The following is an 18,432-nucleotide window of genomic DNA, read 5'->3' on the forward strand; positions in this document are numbered from 1 at the left end:
AGAGTTTAATTGTTGTTACTTCTGACAGCACCTAATCTGCAAGATGTGAATGGTGTAATTTGATTTTTTTTTTAGTTTGAGTTATTACTGTCACATGTATTGAGAAACAGTGAAAAGTATTGTTTCTTGTGCGCTGTACAGACAAAGCATACCGTTCATAGAGTACATAGGGGAGAAGGAAAGCAGAGGGTGCAGAATATAGTGTTGCGGTTAAAAGCTAGGGTGTTCGCAAAGATCAGCTTAAGGGATGGCACAGTGGTTAGCTGCCTCACAGTGCCAGGAACCCGGGTCGATTCCCGGCTTGGGTCACAGTCTGTGTGGAATTTGCACATTCTCCCTGTGTCTGCGTGGGTTTCCTGCGAGTGCTCCAGTTTCCTCCCACAGTCCAAAGATGTGCAGGTTAGGCGTATCGGCCATGCTAAATTGCCCGTTAGTGTCGGGGGATTGGCAGGGTAAATATGTGGGGTTACGGGGATAGGGCCTGTGTGGGATCATTGTCAGTGCAGACTTGATGGGCTGAATGGTCTCCTTCTGCACTGTGAGATTCTATGATTCTATATGGTAGGTCCACTCAAAAGTCGGATGGCAGCAGGGAAGAAGCTGTTCTCGAGTTGATTGGTTGATCTCAGACTTAATTACCACACATTTCTTGCGTAATGGTCCAGACTAGAATGTCAGAAAGTAGCACAGTCTTCAAATATTCTATAAATACCATTTGCTGTAAGGATTTGCAGGAAATATTGTCACTATTCTCTGCACTGATTCTAATCGATGTATAATGCTGTTAAGGTACCAGGAGAAAGTGGATGAACTGGAGGTAACAAAAAATGACACCGCTGAAAAGCAAGAGCAGCTTGGCAAAGACTTGCACGATGTTATCGCCTACCTGAAGAAGGGTCTGAATCAGAAAATTGATGAGATTGCCGATCTGAACGACAAGTTAATTGGTTTGAAACAAGCCAAGGACAATGAGAAGGATGCCTACGAAACTCAGCTGACACATTTACACCAAGAGTTTCAGGAAACAAAGGATCAGCTCACGTCTGAGAATATGATTTTAGGTGCAGAGGATGAGGGATTTGTGTTTATTTTATTTGTGTATCTCGAATGAAAAGTAATAATATTGGTGGAATTTTTCAGAGTTAACTTTAGCTGCATTAACAGAGAACAGTAGGTAATCAATTTTACATCGCCAGTTTTTAAATGTGAAGTTAGAAGTTGGGGGCGGCACGGTGGCTCAGTGGTTAGCATTGCTGCTTCACAGCACCAGGGACCCAGGTTCGATTCCAACCTTGGGTAATTGTCTGTGTGTAGTTTGCACATTCTCCCCGTGTCTGCGTGGGTTTCCTCTGGGTGCTCCGGTTTCCTCCCATAGTCCGAAAGACGTGCTGGTTAGGTGGATTGGTCATGCTAAATTCTCCCTCCGTGTACCCGAACAGGCGCCGGAGTGTGGCGACTGGGAGATTTTCACAGTAACTTCATTGCAGTGTTAATGTAAGCCTATTTGTGACTAATAAATAAAATTTACTTTATATTCAAAATTCAACAGATCATTCTCCACCACTTCCATCATCTCCAGTGTGATGCCACACCAGGCACATCTTCCACCCCATTTTCCTTTCAGCATTCCAAAGGGACTATTACCTCCCTGACACATTCACTCGCTCTTCAAACACTCCCCAGCAAACCCTTTTACCTCCTCTTCTCAATGTACAGGACTCCATTCACTCCTACATTTTTTTTTATTCATTCATGGGATGTGGGTGTCACTGACTAGGTCAACGTTTATTGCCCATCCCTAATTGCTCTCAAGAAGGTGATGGAGAGCAGCATTCTTGAGCCGCTGCAGTCCATGTGGTGTAGATACACCTAGAGTGCTGTTAGGGAAGGAGGCCCAGGATTTTTGATCCAGCGACAGTGAAGGAACGGCGAGATATTTCCAAGTCTTGGACAGCAGGAGCCATACCAAGCTGTGATACATCCAGAAAGGATGTTTTCTATGTTATCAAACCTCTTGGGTGTTGTTGGAACTGCACTTATCCAGGCAACTGGGAAGGAGAGTATTTCATCACGTTCCTGACTTATGCCTTGTAGATGGTGGACAGGCTTTGGGGAGTTATGAGGTGTGTTACTCACCACAGGACTCCCAGCTTCTGATCTTGTAGCCACAGCGTTTATATGGTTAGTCCAGTTTCTCGTCAATGGTAACCCCAGGATGTTGATAGTGAAGGATTCAACAATGATAATGCCATTGATTGTTGAGGCACGATGATTGGATTTGCTCTTGTTGTAGATGGTCATTGCCTGGCATTTGTGTGGTGCAAATGTCACTTGCCACCTGTCAGCCCAAGCCTGGATATTTTCCAGGATATGTTATATTTGGACATGGACTGTTTCAGTACCTGAGGAGTCACGAATGGTGCTGAACATTGTGCAATCATCAGCAAACGTCCCCACTCCTGACCTCATGATGAAGCAGTTCGAGATGGTTGGGCTGAGGACACAACCCTGAGAAATTTATTTGTAATTCTTTCAACTTAGAATACGGTATTCACTGCTCACAATATGTTTTCCTCTGGGGAAATCAGCCAAAGATTGGGTGATTGGTTTGCAAAACAGCTCCATTCAATGTATGTGTGCTCTTGAGCTTCTGATTGCTTACCAGAATCACAGAATTGTTACAGCCCAGGAAGAGGCCATATGGCCCATCGTATCTGCACCAGCTCTCCAAAATTGCTTTTTGGGTTGCCGTCATTCCCCTGCCTTTCTCCTGTACCCCTGCATATTGTTCCTATTCATGTAATCGTCACATGCCCTCTTGAAGGCCTCAATTGAACCTGCCTCCACCACACTCCCAGGTTAGTACATTCCAGACCCAAACCACTTGTGTGAAAAGGGTTTTTCTCACATTACATTTTAATGATGTGAAGTTGCAGGCTTTGGACTAGGGTAGGAACAGTAAGAAGTCTCACAACACCAGGTTAAAGTCCAACAGGTTTATTTGGTAGCACGAGCTTTCGAGGCGTTGCCCCTTCGTCAGGTGAGTGGAGGGTTGGGTTCACAAACAGGGCATATATAGGCACAAACTCAATTACAAGATAATGGTTGGAATGCGAGTCTTTACAGGTAATCAAGTCTTTACAGGTGCAGACAATGTGAGTGGAGAGAGGGTTAAGCACAGGTTAAAGATTACATTTTAAAACGTGCCGTTTTAATTCTCCACCCAATTCTCACTCTGGCCTCTCCATCTTCGATCTGCTGGACCGTCCTAATAAAACTCAACAGAAGCACAAGGAACAGGACCACATATTTAAATTATGCTCTCTGCGGCTCCACAGAGTCCGCTTTTGAGTTCAGTAATTTCAGATTATAATCTCTGCTTCTGTTTTTTCACACAGCAGCTGTTGTTACAATGATTCTGTTTTGCCATTTTCACCTTGTCTTTTATTACATTACTTGTCCCTTTACCATTCCCTTTGTCCTACACCGTCACCCCTTTTGTTATTTCACCTCACCTGTCTCCTACCCGATCACAGACTGTAGGATCCATTCATTCCTTTAGAATAGACGTAGGCACAACTGGTTCAAAGTGTAAACTTCTTTATTGAGCGTCCTTTATAATTAGCATTTTACAGAAAGCGAAATAAGGGTTACTTAAGAGAGAGAGAGAGAAATAGAGAAAGCAGCAAAGGCCAGCCAGCATTGCGCTGGTCAAAAAAAACTCAAAGCATAGTAAGGATCGAACTAACTAAACATCGATCTGTGTCTACAATATAACTAAATACTTTTTGATTTGATTTGATTTATTATTGTCACATGTATTAACATACAGTGAAAAGTATTGTTTCTTGTGCGCTAGACAGACAAAACATACCGTTCATAGAGAAGGAAACGAGAGAGTGCAGAATGTAGTGTTACAGTCATAGCTAGGGTGTAGAGAAAGATCAACTTACTGTGAGGTAGGTCCATTCAAAAGTCTTGACAGCAGCAAGGAAGAAGCTGTTCTTGAGTCGGTTGGCACGTGACCTCAGATCTTTGTATCTTTTTCCTGGCCTTTTGGCTAAGATCAAGTGTAGTATCAATGTGCTGCACTTGGTTGAAGTCATGAGGTTACACTGAGGCTTCATTTGAAGCAATTTTTTAAAGCGGCATCTCGGCCTTTTGGCTAAGATGCAAATTAGATCAAGCCTTGGAGGAGGTGCAATGTCTGCTCCAATCAGCTTGAATCATGTAGATCAGGCCCAAGACAGGAAGTGGTGAGCCTGTCTTGTCAGCTTGGATCTGGAATGTCTCACTTGCTGAGACTTTGAATTGGACTTTGATTGGATTGAATTGGATATATAAACAAGAAAAATAAGGTGGAAGAGAGAATGTCCGGGGTGCGTGGGGTCCTTAATTATGCTGGCTGCTTTGCCAAGGCAGCGGGAAGTGCAGACAGAGTCAATGGATGGGAAGCTGGTTTGCGTGATGGATTGGGCTACATTCACGATCTTTTGTGGTCTTGGGCAGAGCAGGAGCCATACCAAGCTGAGATACAACCAGAAAGGATGCTTTCTATGTTGCATCTGTAAAAGTTGGTCAAACTTTTCTGTGTTGTTAAAGAGCTGGGTACAAGCAGTCTTCAACGACACATAAACTATTGCCAGCTGTGACCCTGAAAGCTTCTGTTTACCTTCTGAGAAAGCCTGTTTATCTTACATTGTACGCTAAACCCAGAATTCCAAGCTGAGTTTTAAAATGTGCTTAAGTTAGCTTAAGTTAGCTTTAAAGCTTAGCATAATTAGTTATATAGACAGAAATACCTTAAAATGAAGCCTTTTAACTGGGCAAACCACAATTGAATCCCACACAGACCTTTCCTTGTTCTTGGCTCTCAGTCCTCATTCCCTGCCTCTGTACTCCTGTAATATATCTCTGACTTTTCCAGTTCTAATCAAAGGTCATCAACCTGAAATGCTGGGCAGAATATCGTGCCCTATCCCTTGGCAAATCTGGTGGGAGGGGGAGTTGGGGGGGGTTGCTAGTTAATCAGGAGAGAGGTTGGTAGTTGGGGACCCAGCTGCCACCCCTGTCATGTCTGTGGTGCAAAGCCCTCTTAAGGGCCTCACTTTGCCACCGCAGGTGATTCACATATTCACCATGCAGAGAGCATGTCAGGCAAACCTGTGTGGGCTTGCTTGGTGGAAGGAGGGGCTCTTTTTTCAAAGGCACGCAGTTCCTGATCAAGGGACTGGGCATCAAGAAAGGTGGGGGTCGCTGAGAAACACCCCCTGCCCTTGCTGCTGGGCCCTTCTCCCGGGACCCTCATTTCATCATCACTCACCTGTAGCCTGGGATCCATAGAACCATTGAATCCTTACAGTGCAGAAGGTGGCCATTCGGCCCATCGAGTCTGCACCGACTCTCCAAAAGAGCATCTTACCCACCCTATCCCTGTAACCCCGTGCATTTGCCGTGGCCAGTCCACCTAACCTACACATCTTTATTTGATTTATTATTGTCACATGTATACAGTGAAAAGTATTGTTTCTTACATGCTATACAGACAAAGCATACCGTTCATAGAGAAGGAAAGGAGAGAGTGCAGAATGGGTGGGGGATCACCCCTATTGATTCTTCCTCAGTAAGAAATCTCACAACACCAGGTTAAAGTCCAACAGTTCTATTTGGTAGCACCAGCTTTCGGAGCGCTGCCCCTTCTTCAGTGCTCCTGAAAGCTCGTGCTACCAAATAACTTTAACCTGGTGTTGTGAGATTTCTTAATGTGCCTACCCCAATCCCATCTCCACATCATGATTCTTCCTCTGGCCGGTGAGACCCCACAGCCTCCATTAAAGCCAACTCTCGGTGTCTAAGAGCAGATGGGAGTGACCAGTGTTGTGATTTCCCTCCATATTGTAGTGAAGTCGTGCAAAGCCATGACGCTGGCAAAGGGGAAGGAGAAGCACAGCTACTGAATACATGTTTGTGTTGAAGACTGTCACGGCAGATGTACAATGTGCCACTATCCTAGCTCGTGATATAAACTTGGCGGAAGGTTACCGTTCTGTTCTTTTCCACTCCTGTTTTACAGCCGGAAAGCTGGATGCCCTTGAGGAGTTTCGAGTTCAAAAGGAGGACCTGATGGCAAAGTTTGCTGCACTTGAAGCAAAGTTAAAGAATCAGGAGTTGGCGCATAGTGAAGTTATTTATGACTTGGAGAGGAGGGCAGTGATGGATAAAGATAGGTAAGCTTTTCTCATTTTCTTTCTAGCGCAGTTCTTCCTGTCCTGAAGGTGTTGACTTTTTGCTTTCCAATGATGTCAGTGGGTGGCACGGTGACACAGTGGTTAGCACTGCTGCCTCACAGCGCCAGGGACCCGGGTTCAATTTCGGCCTTGAGTCACTGTCTGTGTGGAGTTTGCACATTCTCCCCGTGTCTGTGTGGGTTTCCTCCGGGTGCTCCGGTTTCCTCCCACAGTCCAAAGATGTACGGATTAGGTTGATTGGCCAGGGTAATTTGCCCCTTAATGTCAGGGGAATTAGGAGATACGGGGATAGGACAGGACCTGGGTGGGATTGTTGTCGGTGCAGGCTCGATGGGCCAAATGGCCTCCTTCTGCACTGTAGATTCTATGACTCTAACCCTCCAGTAACCTGTCCAAGTTGGCATTCTGCTTTTAGTTAAAGTTAAAAAGTTAAAGTTTATTTATTAGTGTCATAAGTAGGCTTACATTAACACTGCAATGAAGTTACTGTGAAAATCCCTCAGTCGCCACACTCCGGTTACACTGAGGGAGAATTTACCATGGCCAATGCACCTAACCAGCACGTCTTTCGGACTGTGGGAGGAAACTGGAGCACCCGGAAGAAACCCACGCAGACGCGGGGAGAACATGCAAATTCCGCACAGACAGTGACCCAAGCCAAGAATCGAACCCGGGCCCCTGGCGCTGTGAGGCAACAGTGCTAACCACTGTGCCACCGTGCTGCCCCCACATTCTATTTTTATAGAATCATAGAATGGTTACAGCACAGAAGGAAGCCATTTGGCCAGGCTCTCTGCAGCTGTAATACAACTAGTCCCATTCCCCTTTCTTATTCCTGGCCCTGTCATTGTTTTCCTTTTGTTATTTAATTATATTTTATTCTATTCCCTTTTGAAAGCCACTATTGAAGTTGCTTCTACCACCATTTCAGGTAGTGCATTTTAGGTCCTAACCACTTTCTGATTAGAAAAACGTTTTTCCTCATGTCATAGAATCCCTACAGTGCAGATGGAGGCCATTCGGCCCATCGAGCCTTCCCCGGCCACAATCCTTTCCAGGCCCTATTCCCGTAACCCCATATATTTATCCTGTTAACCCTCTGACACTAGGGTCAATTTATCCTGGCCAATCAACCTAACCCGCACATCTTTGCACTGTGGGAGGAAACCCAGGCAGACACGGGGAGAATGTGCAAACTCCACACAGACAGTGACCCGAGGCCGGAATTGAACCGTGGTCCCTGGCGCTGTGAGGCAGCAGTGCCAACCACTGGGCCGCCCCGGTGGTTTTTTGGCTAATCACCTTAAATCTATGTCCACTCTCAAAGCTCGACCGTTCCACCAGTGTGAAGAGTTTCTCTTTGCTCTGTTCAGACCCCTCATCATTTTAAACACCTTTGTCATATCTTCTCTCAACCTTATCTGCTGCAATGAGAACAGTGGGAGGTACAGTGGTTAGCACTGCTGCCTCACAGCGGCAGGGACCCGGATTCGATTCTGGCCTCAGGTGGCCGTCTGTGTGGAGTTTGCACGTTCTCCCCGTGTCTGCCTGAATTTCCTCCAGGTGCTCCGGTTTCCTCCCATAGTCAAAAGATACGCAGGTTAGGTGGATTGGCCATGCTAAATTGCCCCTTGGTGTCGAAAGGTTAAGGGGATTAGTAGGGTAAATATGTGGGGTTACAAGGATAGGGCCCGGGTAAGATGCTCTTTCAGAGAGTTGGTGCAGACCCGATGGGCCAAATGGCCTCCTCCTGCACTGTAGAAATCTATGATTCTGTGAACTCCAACGTCTCCTGTGGAACCATTCTGGTAAAACTTCTCTGCACCCTCTCTAATAATCCCTTCACATCCTTGCTAAAGTGCAATGCCCAGGATTGGACACAGCATTTCAGATATTGCTGAGCCAGTGGTTTATAAGGTTCATCATAACGTTCGTGCTTTTGTACTCTGTTCATTTATAAAGCCCAGGATCCTGTATTTATGTAATCGCTTTCTCAACCTGCCCGACTGCATTCAATGACTTCAAATCCCCCAGATCTCTGTTCTTGCACCCCCTTTAGAATTGTAACCTTTACCTTAAATTGCCTTCCCTCTTTTTATTTTAACATTTTTACTCCATCGATGAAGTTGGGTTTCCTCCCACAATCTGAAAGACGTGCTGGTTTAGGCACATTGACCGTGCTAAATTCTCCTTCAGGTGCCGGAGTATGGCGACTAGGGGATTTTCACAGTAACTTCATTGCAGTGTTAATGTGACTTGTGACTAATAAAAAATAAATTAACTTTTACAAAGCCAATGCTCAGAGTGGACTGGGCAAGCCAAAATCCATTCCTTGCTTGCTCCAAAAACCAAATTCAAAATCCAATTGAATCCAATTCAAGGTCCCCTCGAGAAAGACAAAGATCCAAGCTGACAAGAAAAGGCATTGCATCCTATCTTGGGCTTGATCTGGTGCTTGATCTTAGCCAAAAGGTCCTCTTTCTTCCAGTCGCTTCAGACTTATGAGCATTGATAGGGGGTGATGACAAGCTACTTGACTCGAGGACACCACGCACGGCTAAGTCAGATTGTGTCCTCACCTGACATCTACAAGTTACTGCTTACCACCGGTTTTCCAAACACTCCCGCTGGAATTCTAGCGCCCCGCCCGCCACAGAATCGGAGCGGGCGAGGGACAGACAACGGAAATGTCCGTTGACCTCGGGCGAGGATTTCCGGTCTCGCTCGAGTGAAGCAGTAAAATCCCGCCCTCCATGTTTTGGAGTGAGAACCCTCACTAATGTTTTCCTCTACCCCCAGTCCAGTGATACGGAAGCAAAGTACAGCACTGCTCCTCTCACTCATAATTTAACAGTAAACTGCTGGTTTCATTTGAGAAGGTCACAAGGAGAGTTGGTGTGGTGTCGGTGTTGGTACACTCGGGTGTTTTTACTTGTCAGAATGCGTGCTGTATTCCAGCTGAGATTGGTTGCCAAAAAACAGGAAGGAGCGTTCCAGTTCCCACCACTGACATCCCACGGTTAGAGCCAAAGGAAAAGAAAAGAGTATTTATACATTTCCCAGATACTGCACTTTTCATGCACAATTCTCTCTTGTGTTTACTGCGACTGTCTTAAAATCCCTGCCCTGGAACTTAGATTGTGGTTAAATAGAATGTGTTAAATGTACTATGTAAATATAAGTTTACCAAAAGGCTGGATATCGTGGAAATACAGAGCAGGGTCCGTCAGCTTTTGTGAAAGGAAAAGATTGTTTGATTCCAGTGCAACACTGCACTCTCTCCAGTCTCGACGGAACTCTGGCTTGTACCTCAGTACCTAAAGAAGCTCGGCGGTGGTCAGTTAAGCCACAATTGAAGTTTTTTAAAGTTTATTTATTAGTGTCACAAGCAGACTCACATTAACACTGTAATGAAGTTACACACTGTGAAAATCCCCTAGTTGCCGCACTCCAGGGCCTGTTTGGGTACACTGAGGGAGAATCTAGCATGGCCAATGCACCCAACCAACATGTATTTTGGGAGGAAACCAGAGCACCCGGAGGAAACCCACGCAGACACGGAGAGAACATGCAGACTCCGCACAGACAGTAACCCAAGATGGGAATCGAACCCGGGTCCCTGGCACTGTGAGGCAGCAGCGCTAACCACTGTGCCACCATGCCCCCTAGCAAAGGGGGCTTCAAAATTGTTTTATGTCCTATAGTGCACACCCTGCATGGCTATGGAGCGGCCCTCATAAAATGATAAGGGGCACACTTCTGCGCAGGATGCATGCACCACTTCCCCTACTGGATCCTTACTTGGCCCTTTAGTACCTGTAAAACTATGCAGGGTGACCCAGTTTCCAGGCTGCTGACTCTGATTGAGGAACAGTTCCACGAGAACTGTCAATCCTCCTGCTTCTTGATAACTTGTCATGTATTATTATTTTTAATTTTTATTTCTTCCATCATTTCATTTGTCCACTTTTTCAACGTCTCGTTTTCCATATTGTTCCCTCCCCCCCACCCCACTAGGGCTATCTACCACATGCAGGTTGTCCTTTGACATTCTTCACCCTTGTTCTGACATTTACTCATTAGATCTCTTAATGGACACCGTTAACACCATTCTCAGCCTTTACTACCACCATTCACATTCTCTTTGTCTTTTTGTCTGTGACATCTTTGTCAATTTTTTTATTTCTTCATGGGATGTGGACATCGTTGGCTGGCCGGCATTTATTGCCCTTTCCTAGTTGCCCTTGGAGGGCGGTTGAGAGTCAACCACATTGCTGTGGCTCTGGAGTCACATGTAGGCCAGACCGGGTAAGGATGGCAGATTTCCTTCTCTAAAGGACGTTGGTGAACCAGATGGGTTTTTCCGACGATCGACAATAGTTTCGTGGTCATCAGGAGATTCTTAATTCCAGATAGATTTTATTGAATTCAAATTTTACCATGTCATGTGGTGGGATTTGAACCCAGGACCCCAGAACATTAGCTGAATTTCTGAATTAATAGTCTAGCGATAATACCACTAGACCATTGCCTCCCCATATTACAAAAGCCCCATTTCCTCCTCCACTCCCCCCCACCCCCACCCACACTATAAATCTCATCCTATTTTCTTTGTCTTCAGCTCTGACGAAGGGTCATCCAAACTCGAAACATTAGTTTTATTCTCTCGCCACAGATGCTATCAGACCTATGAGATTTTCCAGCATTTTCTGTTTTCTTTCAGATTCCAGCACCCACAGTATTTTGCTTTTATGTTATTATATTGTCATGTGTGACGTTGAGTGTCAGAAACATTATTTGGTGATAAGGGTAAATATAGGTGACACTAGTCATGTCTTCACCCAATATCCACATCGGTGTATTTTCAGCGTGGGTCACTGGGACAGTGATCGGGAAGTGAGAAGCTTAGTTGATTTATTTCCCTCCCTCCAGCCCAACGGCCCTGATTCCATTGAAATAATTCAGTCGCCTGATGGAAAGGACACCAGGGTGGACGTGGCGAGGATGTTTCCACTAATACGAAAAACTAGAACCAGAAGGCACAACCTCAGGCTAAAGGGGCGATCCTTTAAAACAGAGATAAGGAGGAATTTCTTCAGCCAGAGAGTGGTGAATCTGTGGGACTCATTGCCACAGAAGGCTGTGGAGGCCAAGGCATTGAGTTACTTTAAGACAGAGGTAGATAGGTTCTTGATTAATAAGGGGATCAGGGGTTATGGGGAAAAGGCAGGAGAATGGGGATGAGAAAAATATCAGCCATGATTGAATGGCGGAGCAGACTCGATGGGCCAAGTGGCCTAATTCTGCTCCTATGTCTTATGGTCAAACGATTTAGCACAAAATAGGGGTTGAATCTGTAGCAGTTAACCTGCGACGTTTATTCCTGTAGGTTAAAGAAGGACATGGTTTCACGAGTGAACGCTGTAGCTGTAGAGTTCCGTCGCATCTCAAAAAGGCAGGTGGCAGAGACGACTAAAAGGGCCATCCGTGAAAATGCATCCATCAGCAGCCAGCTGGGGAAAATGTCAGAGAAAAGTGTAAAAATCATCAAGGAAAATGACGAGCTGAAACTAGAAACAAAGAGGCAGTGGCGAACCGTTCAACTCCTGGAGGAGAGTCACAAAGAAATGGCCAAAAAGAATTTCAGCAACCTTAAGGTTTGGTATTTCTCGGAGAAGGAAGTGTTGTGTTGGGGGAGGGGGCGGAAAGAGAATAATTTAACAGAGAAACGTCCCAAAGTACTTCCTAGTAGGCAGAAAGAGGATTTTTAGAAAGGTGAACAGAAACTTGGTCGAAGATGTTCCTCTTAAGGAGGAGATGGTAATCATTTTTGATTTGGTTTGATTTGATTTATTATTGTCGCATGCTTTAGCATACAGTGAAAAGTATTGTTTTTTGCGTGCTATACAGACAGTGCATACCGTTCATAGAGAAGGAAACGAGAGAGTGCAGAATGTCGTGTTACGGTCATAGCTAGGGTGTTTAAAAGAGTTAGAATAAAGTTTTGGAAGCATAGAACGAGAATAAAAGATAGAATTAGAAGGTACAGAAAAGATTTGCCAGGATGTTGCCTTGAAAGGAGGGCATTAGTTATGAGGAGAGGTTGGAGAAACTTGGTTTGTTCTCACTGGAACGACGGAGGTTGAGGGGCGACCTGATAGAAGTCTACAAGATTGAGGGGCATGGACAGAGTGGATCGTCAGAAGCTTTTTCCCAGGGTGGAAGAGTCAATTACTAGGGGGCATAGGTTTAAGGTGCGAGGGGCAAGGTTTAAAGGAGATGTACGAGGCAAGTTTTTTACACAGAGGGTGGGGGGTGCCTGGAACTCGTTGCCGGGGGAGGTAGTGGAAGCAGATATGATAGTGACTTTTAAGGGGCATCTTGACAAATACATGAATAGGATGGGAATAGAGGGATATGGTCCCCGGAAGGGCAGGGCAATTTAGTTCAGTCGGGCAGTATAGTCGGTGCAGGCTTGGAGGACCGAAGGGCCTGTTCCTGTGCTGTAATTTTCTTTGTTCTTTGTCCTTGTTTGTATGCTGGGCACGGCTTGCAAGAAGTCGCCATGCTCCAGCACCATCATAGTATCTGATGCACAGAAGGTGGCCATTTGACCTATCCTGCTCGCCCCACTCTTTGAAAGAGCTCCCAGTTAGTCTCAGAGCTCAGCAACCCCCCCCCCCCCCACTTATTTATCCAATTCCCTTTTGATTATTCAATTTATTTCTACCACCCTTTCAGGTTGAGCATTCCAGATTATCATAACTCAGAAAGTGTCAAAAAAACAAATGACCCCCTCCTCAGCTCTGGCTCTTCTGCCAGTTATCCTAAATGTGGCCACCCTTCAACGAGTGGAAACCGTTTCTGCCTATTTACTCCACCAAACCCTTTCATGATTTGGAATACCTTCTCAAATCTCCCCTTAGCTTTTTCCAGTCTGAGTAGAGCTGCCCCAGTTTCTCTACCCTCTCCACGTAACTGCAGTCCCTCATCCCTGGTACAATTCTAGTAAATGTCCTCTGCGCCCTGTCCAAGGCCTTGATGTTATTCCTAAAGTGTAATGGCCAGAATTGGACACAATACTGGAATGGAATTATTTATAAAGGCTTAGCGTAACCTTTGTTCTCTTCTATAGCCAGGGGTTCGGTACACTTACTTAACAGGCATGTCAACTTGTCCTGCTACCTTCAAAGACTCTGTATACAAACTCGCAGGTCTCTCTGTTCCTGCACACCCTTTAAAATTATACACTTTAGCTTATATTGTCTCTCCATAATCATCCTACCAAAATTCTTCACTCTACTCAGATTTAAATTTCTGCCATTTCCAGAGTCTGTTTATGTCTTCCTGCAGTCTATGACTGTTGTCCCCTCAGTATGCTGCTGTCCTGAATTTTGTGTCAAATGCAGAATTTGGAATTATGCCCTATATACTCAAGTTCAATTATTAATGTACATCAAAACAGCAGTGGTTCTAATACCAATCCCTGGGGGCCATCACTTTAAACCTCCCTCCAGTCCAAAAAACATAATTCACCATTACACTCTACTTCCTGAACACTATCCAGTTTTGTACTTGGGGCCCCAATCCGGTTATTCCCAGTGGGTGCAAATCTTTCTATCAAGTCTATTAAGTGAGACCTTGTCACGTGCAGGATGTCATTTATCAGCCCCTTCCTCACTGCCGGCCGCTACGGTTGAATCCTGCACTGCGGGGTACTTTTAACTGGGTTCTTTTGAGCAAGGTCTACTTCTCATTTTAATGGTCTGACCACTGCACAAATTTCCTCCTCCCCCCCCCAACCAACCGGAGTAACTTGCTGGCTTGAATTTCAGATTATCCAAATGCTGACCGATAAATGCAAACAGCAGCAGGAATCGTTGGAAAAATGCGGGGAGGGGAACAAGCTCATCCCGCAACTTGAGTCGGCCATCAAGGAACTGGAGGGACAGAATGAATCTCTAAGGTGTGTGGAATCCAGTGCTGTGCCTACATGACAGCACATGTCTGCTGAACTTCAAGAGATTTTAATTTTTGACAGACTGGGTTCTCACTCGCGATAGTTTTTAACCTGATTCTTTAGATATTTTGCTAGACGTAATCCAAAAGATCAATTCAATTAGCAAGTCCTCCTTCTCCTCAAATTGTAATGTGCCTTTACCTGCCCAACATCCAAGTCATTTTGATCAGTTAATTTTTTTAAATTCATTCATGGGACATGGGCGTCACTGGCTGGCCAGCATTTATTGCCCATCCTTAGTTGCCCTTGGAGGGCAGTTGAGAGTCAACCACATTGCTGTGGCTCTGAAGTCACATGTAGGCCAGACCAGGTAAGGACGCAGATTTCCTTCCCTAAAGGACATTAGTGAACCAGATGGGTTTTTCTGACAATCGACAATGATTTCATGGTCATCAGTAGATTCTTAATTCCAGATATTTTTTATTGAATTCAAATACCATCTGCCGTGGTGGGATTCGAACTCGGGTCCTCAGAACATTAGCTGAGTTTTTGGATTAATAGTCTAGCGATAATGCCATTGCCTCCCCAAATAAAAACCCGATGGTGCCTCCACGTTAAATAGAGGTTACTGAAACTTGTTCCTGGGTGGTTGTGTTTGAATATTACCATCTCTGTTCTCCTGTCACGTAACCTTCAGGGAAGAAATTGCCTCTCTGAAGAAGCAATTGGAAACAAAGCAATCTCATTTGGAGAATCAGAGGAGCCTCATGGAACAACAGGAAAAGCGCAGGAAACAGGTGGAGAAAGTCCTGTCCGATGCTGCCTATGCTTTGAAAGATGCTCTACAGGTAAGGTAACCACTTCTATCTGGGGAATAGCATCAGTATTGCTGCTCTCTGCTTCCTAATTCATGGTGCCCACTCTGAAGCATGATATTTGACAGAGGTATAGGCTACTGTCAGATTCCTGATGCTGTTTGAAACGCTCTGTTATTTCATCGGAGATGTTGATCATTTCTGTAAGTTTTAAGTTTGTTTATTAGTGTCACAAGTAGGCTTACATTAACACTGCAATGAAGTTACTGTGAAAATCCCCTCGTCGCCACACTCCGGTGCCTGTTCAGGTACACCGAGGGAGAATTTAACGTGACCAATGCACCTAACCAGCACATCTTTCGGACTGTGGGAGGAAACCCATGCAGACATGGGGTGAACTCCACACAGACAGTGACCCAAGCTGGGAATCGAACCTGGGTCCCTGGCGCTGTGAGGCAGCAGTGCTAACCACTGTGCCAGCTTGCCACCCAATGCAACAAGCTTCATCATGGATTGCTACTATGTGTATCTGTACCCATTCTTTGTTCGTGTGACAATACTGTGCCTTTAAGAAATGTATTTATATCATGTTTCTTATGAAGGGAATGTCTTAAACTTCAGCTCTGATTATGGTGTCGATTTGGCTGCTCCAGGCAGCCCACATGTGAAGAACATAGAAGCATCATTGATTCTAGATATTGGGTGTTTGTTTTTTAATGTGCGCCAATGCAGTTTGTTTATTTTTTGGGCTGTCCCTTGGGGTTTCAGAGTGAGGTTTAATTAGGTTGACTGACAAGAGTGCGTTATTTGCTAATGGGTGGAGCTGGGCTTACATAGGGAGAAAGAGCAGGCAGTTTCTGCTTGGGTTTGCAAGGAGCAGCAGATCTTCTCTCCCTCTCTCACTGGGGCCTGTTAGAAAATAGGTATCTCTCTCCAGAGGTATCTGGAGGTTTGAGGACTGCCATCCTGCAAAACAAAACACAAGCCTGTTGTTTGCTCACTGATTTTGAAGGGGAGTTTACGTCTTTGAGGAATATTGCTTAAATTGGAACTACGAGAGATAGGCTAGCAGTTAAGAATTCTATATTGTCATGTTTAAGTTTTTTATTTGGTAAAGGTTATGCTGATTCTTCTAGTTGTAGTTAAACTGTATTGTTAAATAAAGTTTGTTTTGATAAAAGCTTCCTGGTGGGTAAATAGAATCACACCAGGAGTGAAACACCTTGGGGGGCGATTCTCCCAGCCTTGGCATGGCCCAAGGGGGCACCTTGGCAATGCCCACCAGGCATCGGGCAGTGCCAAGGGGGCGCAGCCCAATGGGAGGGCCTCGGGGGGAGATCGGTGAGGGTGGGGGTTCTCGTTGCCACTTTGCACTGGGATCAGTGACAGAGGGAGGGAGGCCAGCGAACTGGACTGGATATTGGGGTGGGGGGGGTGGTGGTGCAGGGTTCTGCCTGTGGGGGGAGGAGGGGATCAGGGCTGCAGGGGGTGAGGGAGTCAAAGTCGAGGCTGGACGTGTTCCGGAGGGGCCAGCTATCGGGTTGTGGGAGCGGACAGCAATGCGGGGATCGCGGGGCTGGCCAGCGATCGGGAGGCTGGCAGTGCAGGGCTACTGCTCATGCGCCGACCTTGGTGCTGACGGATCGGCATGTGCGCAGTGGCCCGCTCAGCACTATGCTGCCGGCCTCTCCAGCGCGAATAGGCACCACCCACTGATATTTCACATGATTCACGCTAGGGCACTCTGCCATGCACAGAGTATGGAAAATTCATTTTGGAACTCCCATTTTAAAAATTTAGTCCAGTTTTTATGCAAATTCGACACTTAGAATTTTTTTGGGAGAATTATGCTCACAGTAATGCCAAAATCAAAAATAGTTGGTGTCTAACCTAACTTTGTAGTGCACTTCGGAGTTTCTGAACTGCTCCCTAACAGTTCATATCACAGGTATTTGATCTTGGCTATACCAGAGTGTATAGGTAAATGATAAGGAATTCTTAGTTGTGTAGGAAAGTGCCAGATTTAATCCATGGTCTGAGTTAGGCTGCACTAGTTTTTCTTGTATTAGTTTTTCTTGCCCATAATGCAACAAGTGGCCTCAGCACCCCTGGCCTAGGGAAACTTCCTGCTGCTGGACACTATACAGCAGTCCCTGTGGAAATGTGTGCGTGGTTGTCAGAGGAGGAAAAGGTTGAATTTAGCATGAAGGAATAGACTTCCAAAAATCACGATTCAAGCTCACAGCTTGGACTCGGTACCAGAGGACTGCCAGGGTCCAAGGATCCACATGGGAGTACGACTCAAGTGTCGGCAGAAATAAAAACCAAAGATTGTCCCTGTTAGAGTTAGAAGATGAATTCTTCGACTCAGAAGTCTTTCATGAGTTAACTTATAATGGGAGCCACCTGTGATGTGCTAACTGTGAAAAGCCCTCAGGAGGTGAAAGGCTAACACAGCTGGGGCACGCTTCTTGTACTCCCCAGTGTGCAGCAGCCCATGGTGCAGTTTCTGTTATGCAGGGTATACGAAACCATCGTGGTAAATTTCAACGTGGCGTCACTTGCACACTTGAGCCCGTTTTCCTCTGCCTCCCTCTCTGCCCTGTGAGGAAGGGATTCGTTTTCTGGTTTCTGTGACCGACCATTTTCACATCTTGTTACAAGAATGCAGCTATTACTGGGTTTACAGCTGTCATGTTGCACAACCAGCTCCCTGTTTCATATTTACATGAAATAGTTTGCAGCTGTTTGGAAGAGCCCCATGCAGGTCTTGGAACCTCAACAAATAAACATCTGGAAGATAGAGGAAGAGAGGGCAGTGTTTCTGCATATCATATCCCATCAGAGTTTAATGGATTTTCATTCATTAACCCTTGAGGGGTATGGTTTCTTGCGCGCTATACAGACAAAGCGTTCCGTTCATAGAGTACACAAGGGAGAAGGAAAGGAGAGGGTGCAGAATGTAGTGTTACAGTCATAGCTAGGGTGTAGAGAAAGATCAACTTAATATAAGGTAGGTCCATTCAAAAGTCTGACAGCAGCAGGGAAGAAGCTGTTCTTGAGTCGATTGGTACGTGACCTCTGACTTTTGTACCTTTTTCCCAACGGGAGAACGTGGAAGAGAGTATGGCCGGGGTGCGTGGGTCCTTGATTATGCTAGCTGCTTTCCCGAGGCAGCGGGAAGTGTAGACAGTGTCGCAACTCTTTATAGTTTCTTGCAGTCTTGGTCAGAGCATGTATGGTAGCATGATGGTTGTGTTACTGGACTAGTAAAACAGTGTTCTGAGGATTTTCATTCATTAACCCTTGAGGGGTATGGTGGCATGATGATAATGTCACTGGACTAGTAAAACAGTGTTCCGAGTTAATGATCTGCAAACATCAATTCAGATCCCACCATGGCAGCTGA

The 18,432-nt window shown here is 45.5% G+C and overlaps 2 protein-coding genes across 2 annotated transcripts in view; one reads left to right on the forward strand and one right to left on the reverse strand.

The window, feature by feature from the left end:
- Window positions 1–18,432, reverse strand: part of LOC144502412 (ral guanine nucleotide dissociation stimulator-like) — a 301,219-nt gene that overhangs the window by 114,184 nt on the left and 168,603 nt on the right. The gene's annotated exons all lie outside the window — the stretch shown is intronic.
- Window positions 1–18,432, forward strand: part of cfap157 (cilia and flagella associated protein 157) — a 36,862-nt gene that overhangs the window by 4,525 nt on the left and 13,905 nt on the right. The window contains exons 2-6 of the mRNA XM_078226295.1: window positions 790–1,061; window positions 6,074–6,227; window positions 11,638–11,905; window positions 14,084–14,214; window positions 14,906–15,056. Coding sequence (XP_078082421.1) covers window positions 790–1,061; window positions 6,074–6,227; window positions 11,638–11,905; window positions 14,084–14,214; window positions 14,906–15,056 — 976 coding nt within the window. The remainder of the gene's footprint in view (window positions 1–789; window positions 1,062–6,073; window positions 6,228–11,637; window positions 11,906–14,083; window positions 14,215–14,905; window positions 15,057–18,432) is intronic.

The sequence above is a fragment of the Mustelus asterias genome, chromosome 13 (assembly GCF_964213995.1).
Source record: "Mustelus asterias chromosome 13, sMusAst1.hap1.1, whole genome shotgun sequence".
Lineage (NCBI taxonomy): Eukaryota > Metazoa > Chordata > Chondrichthyes > Carcharhiniformes > Triakidae > Mustelus > Mustelus asterias.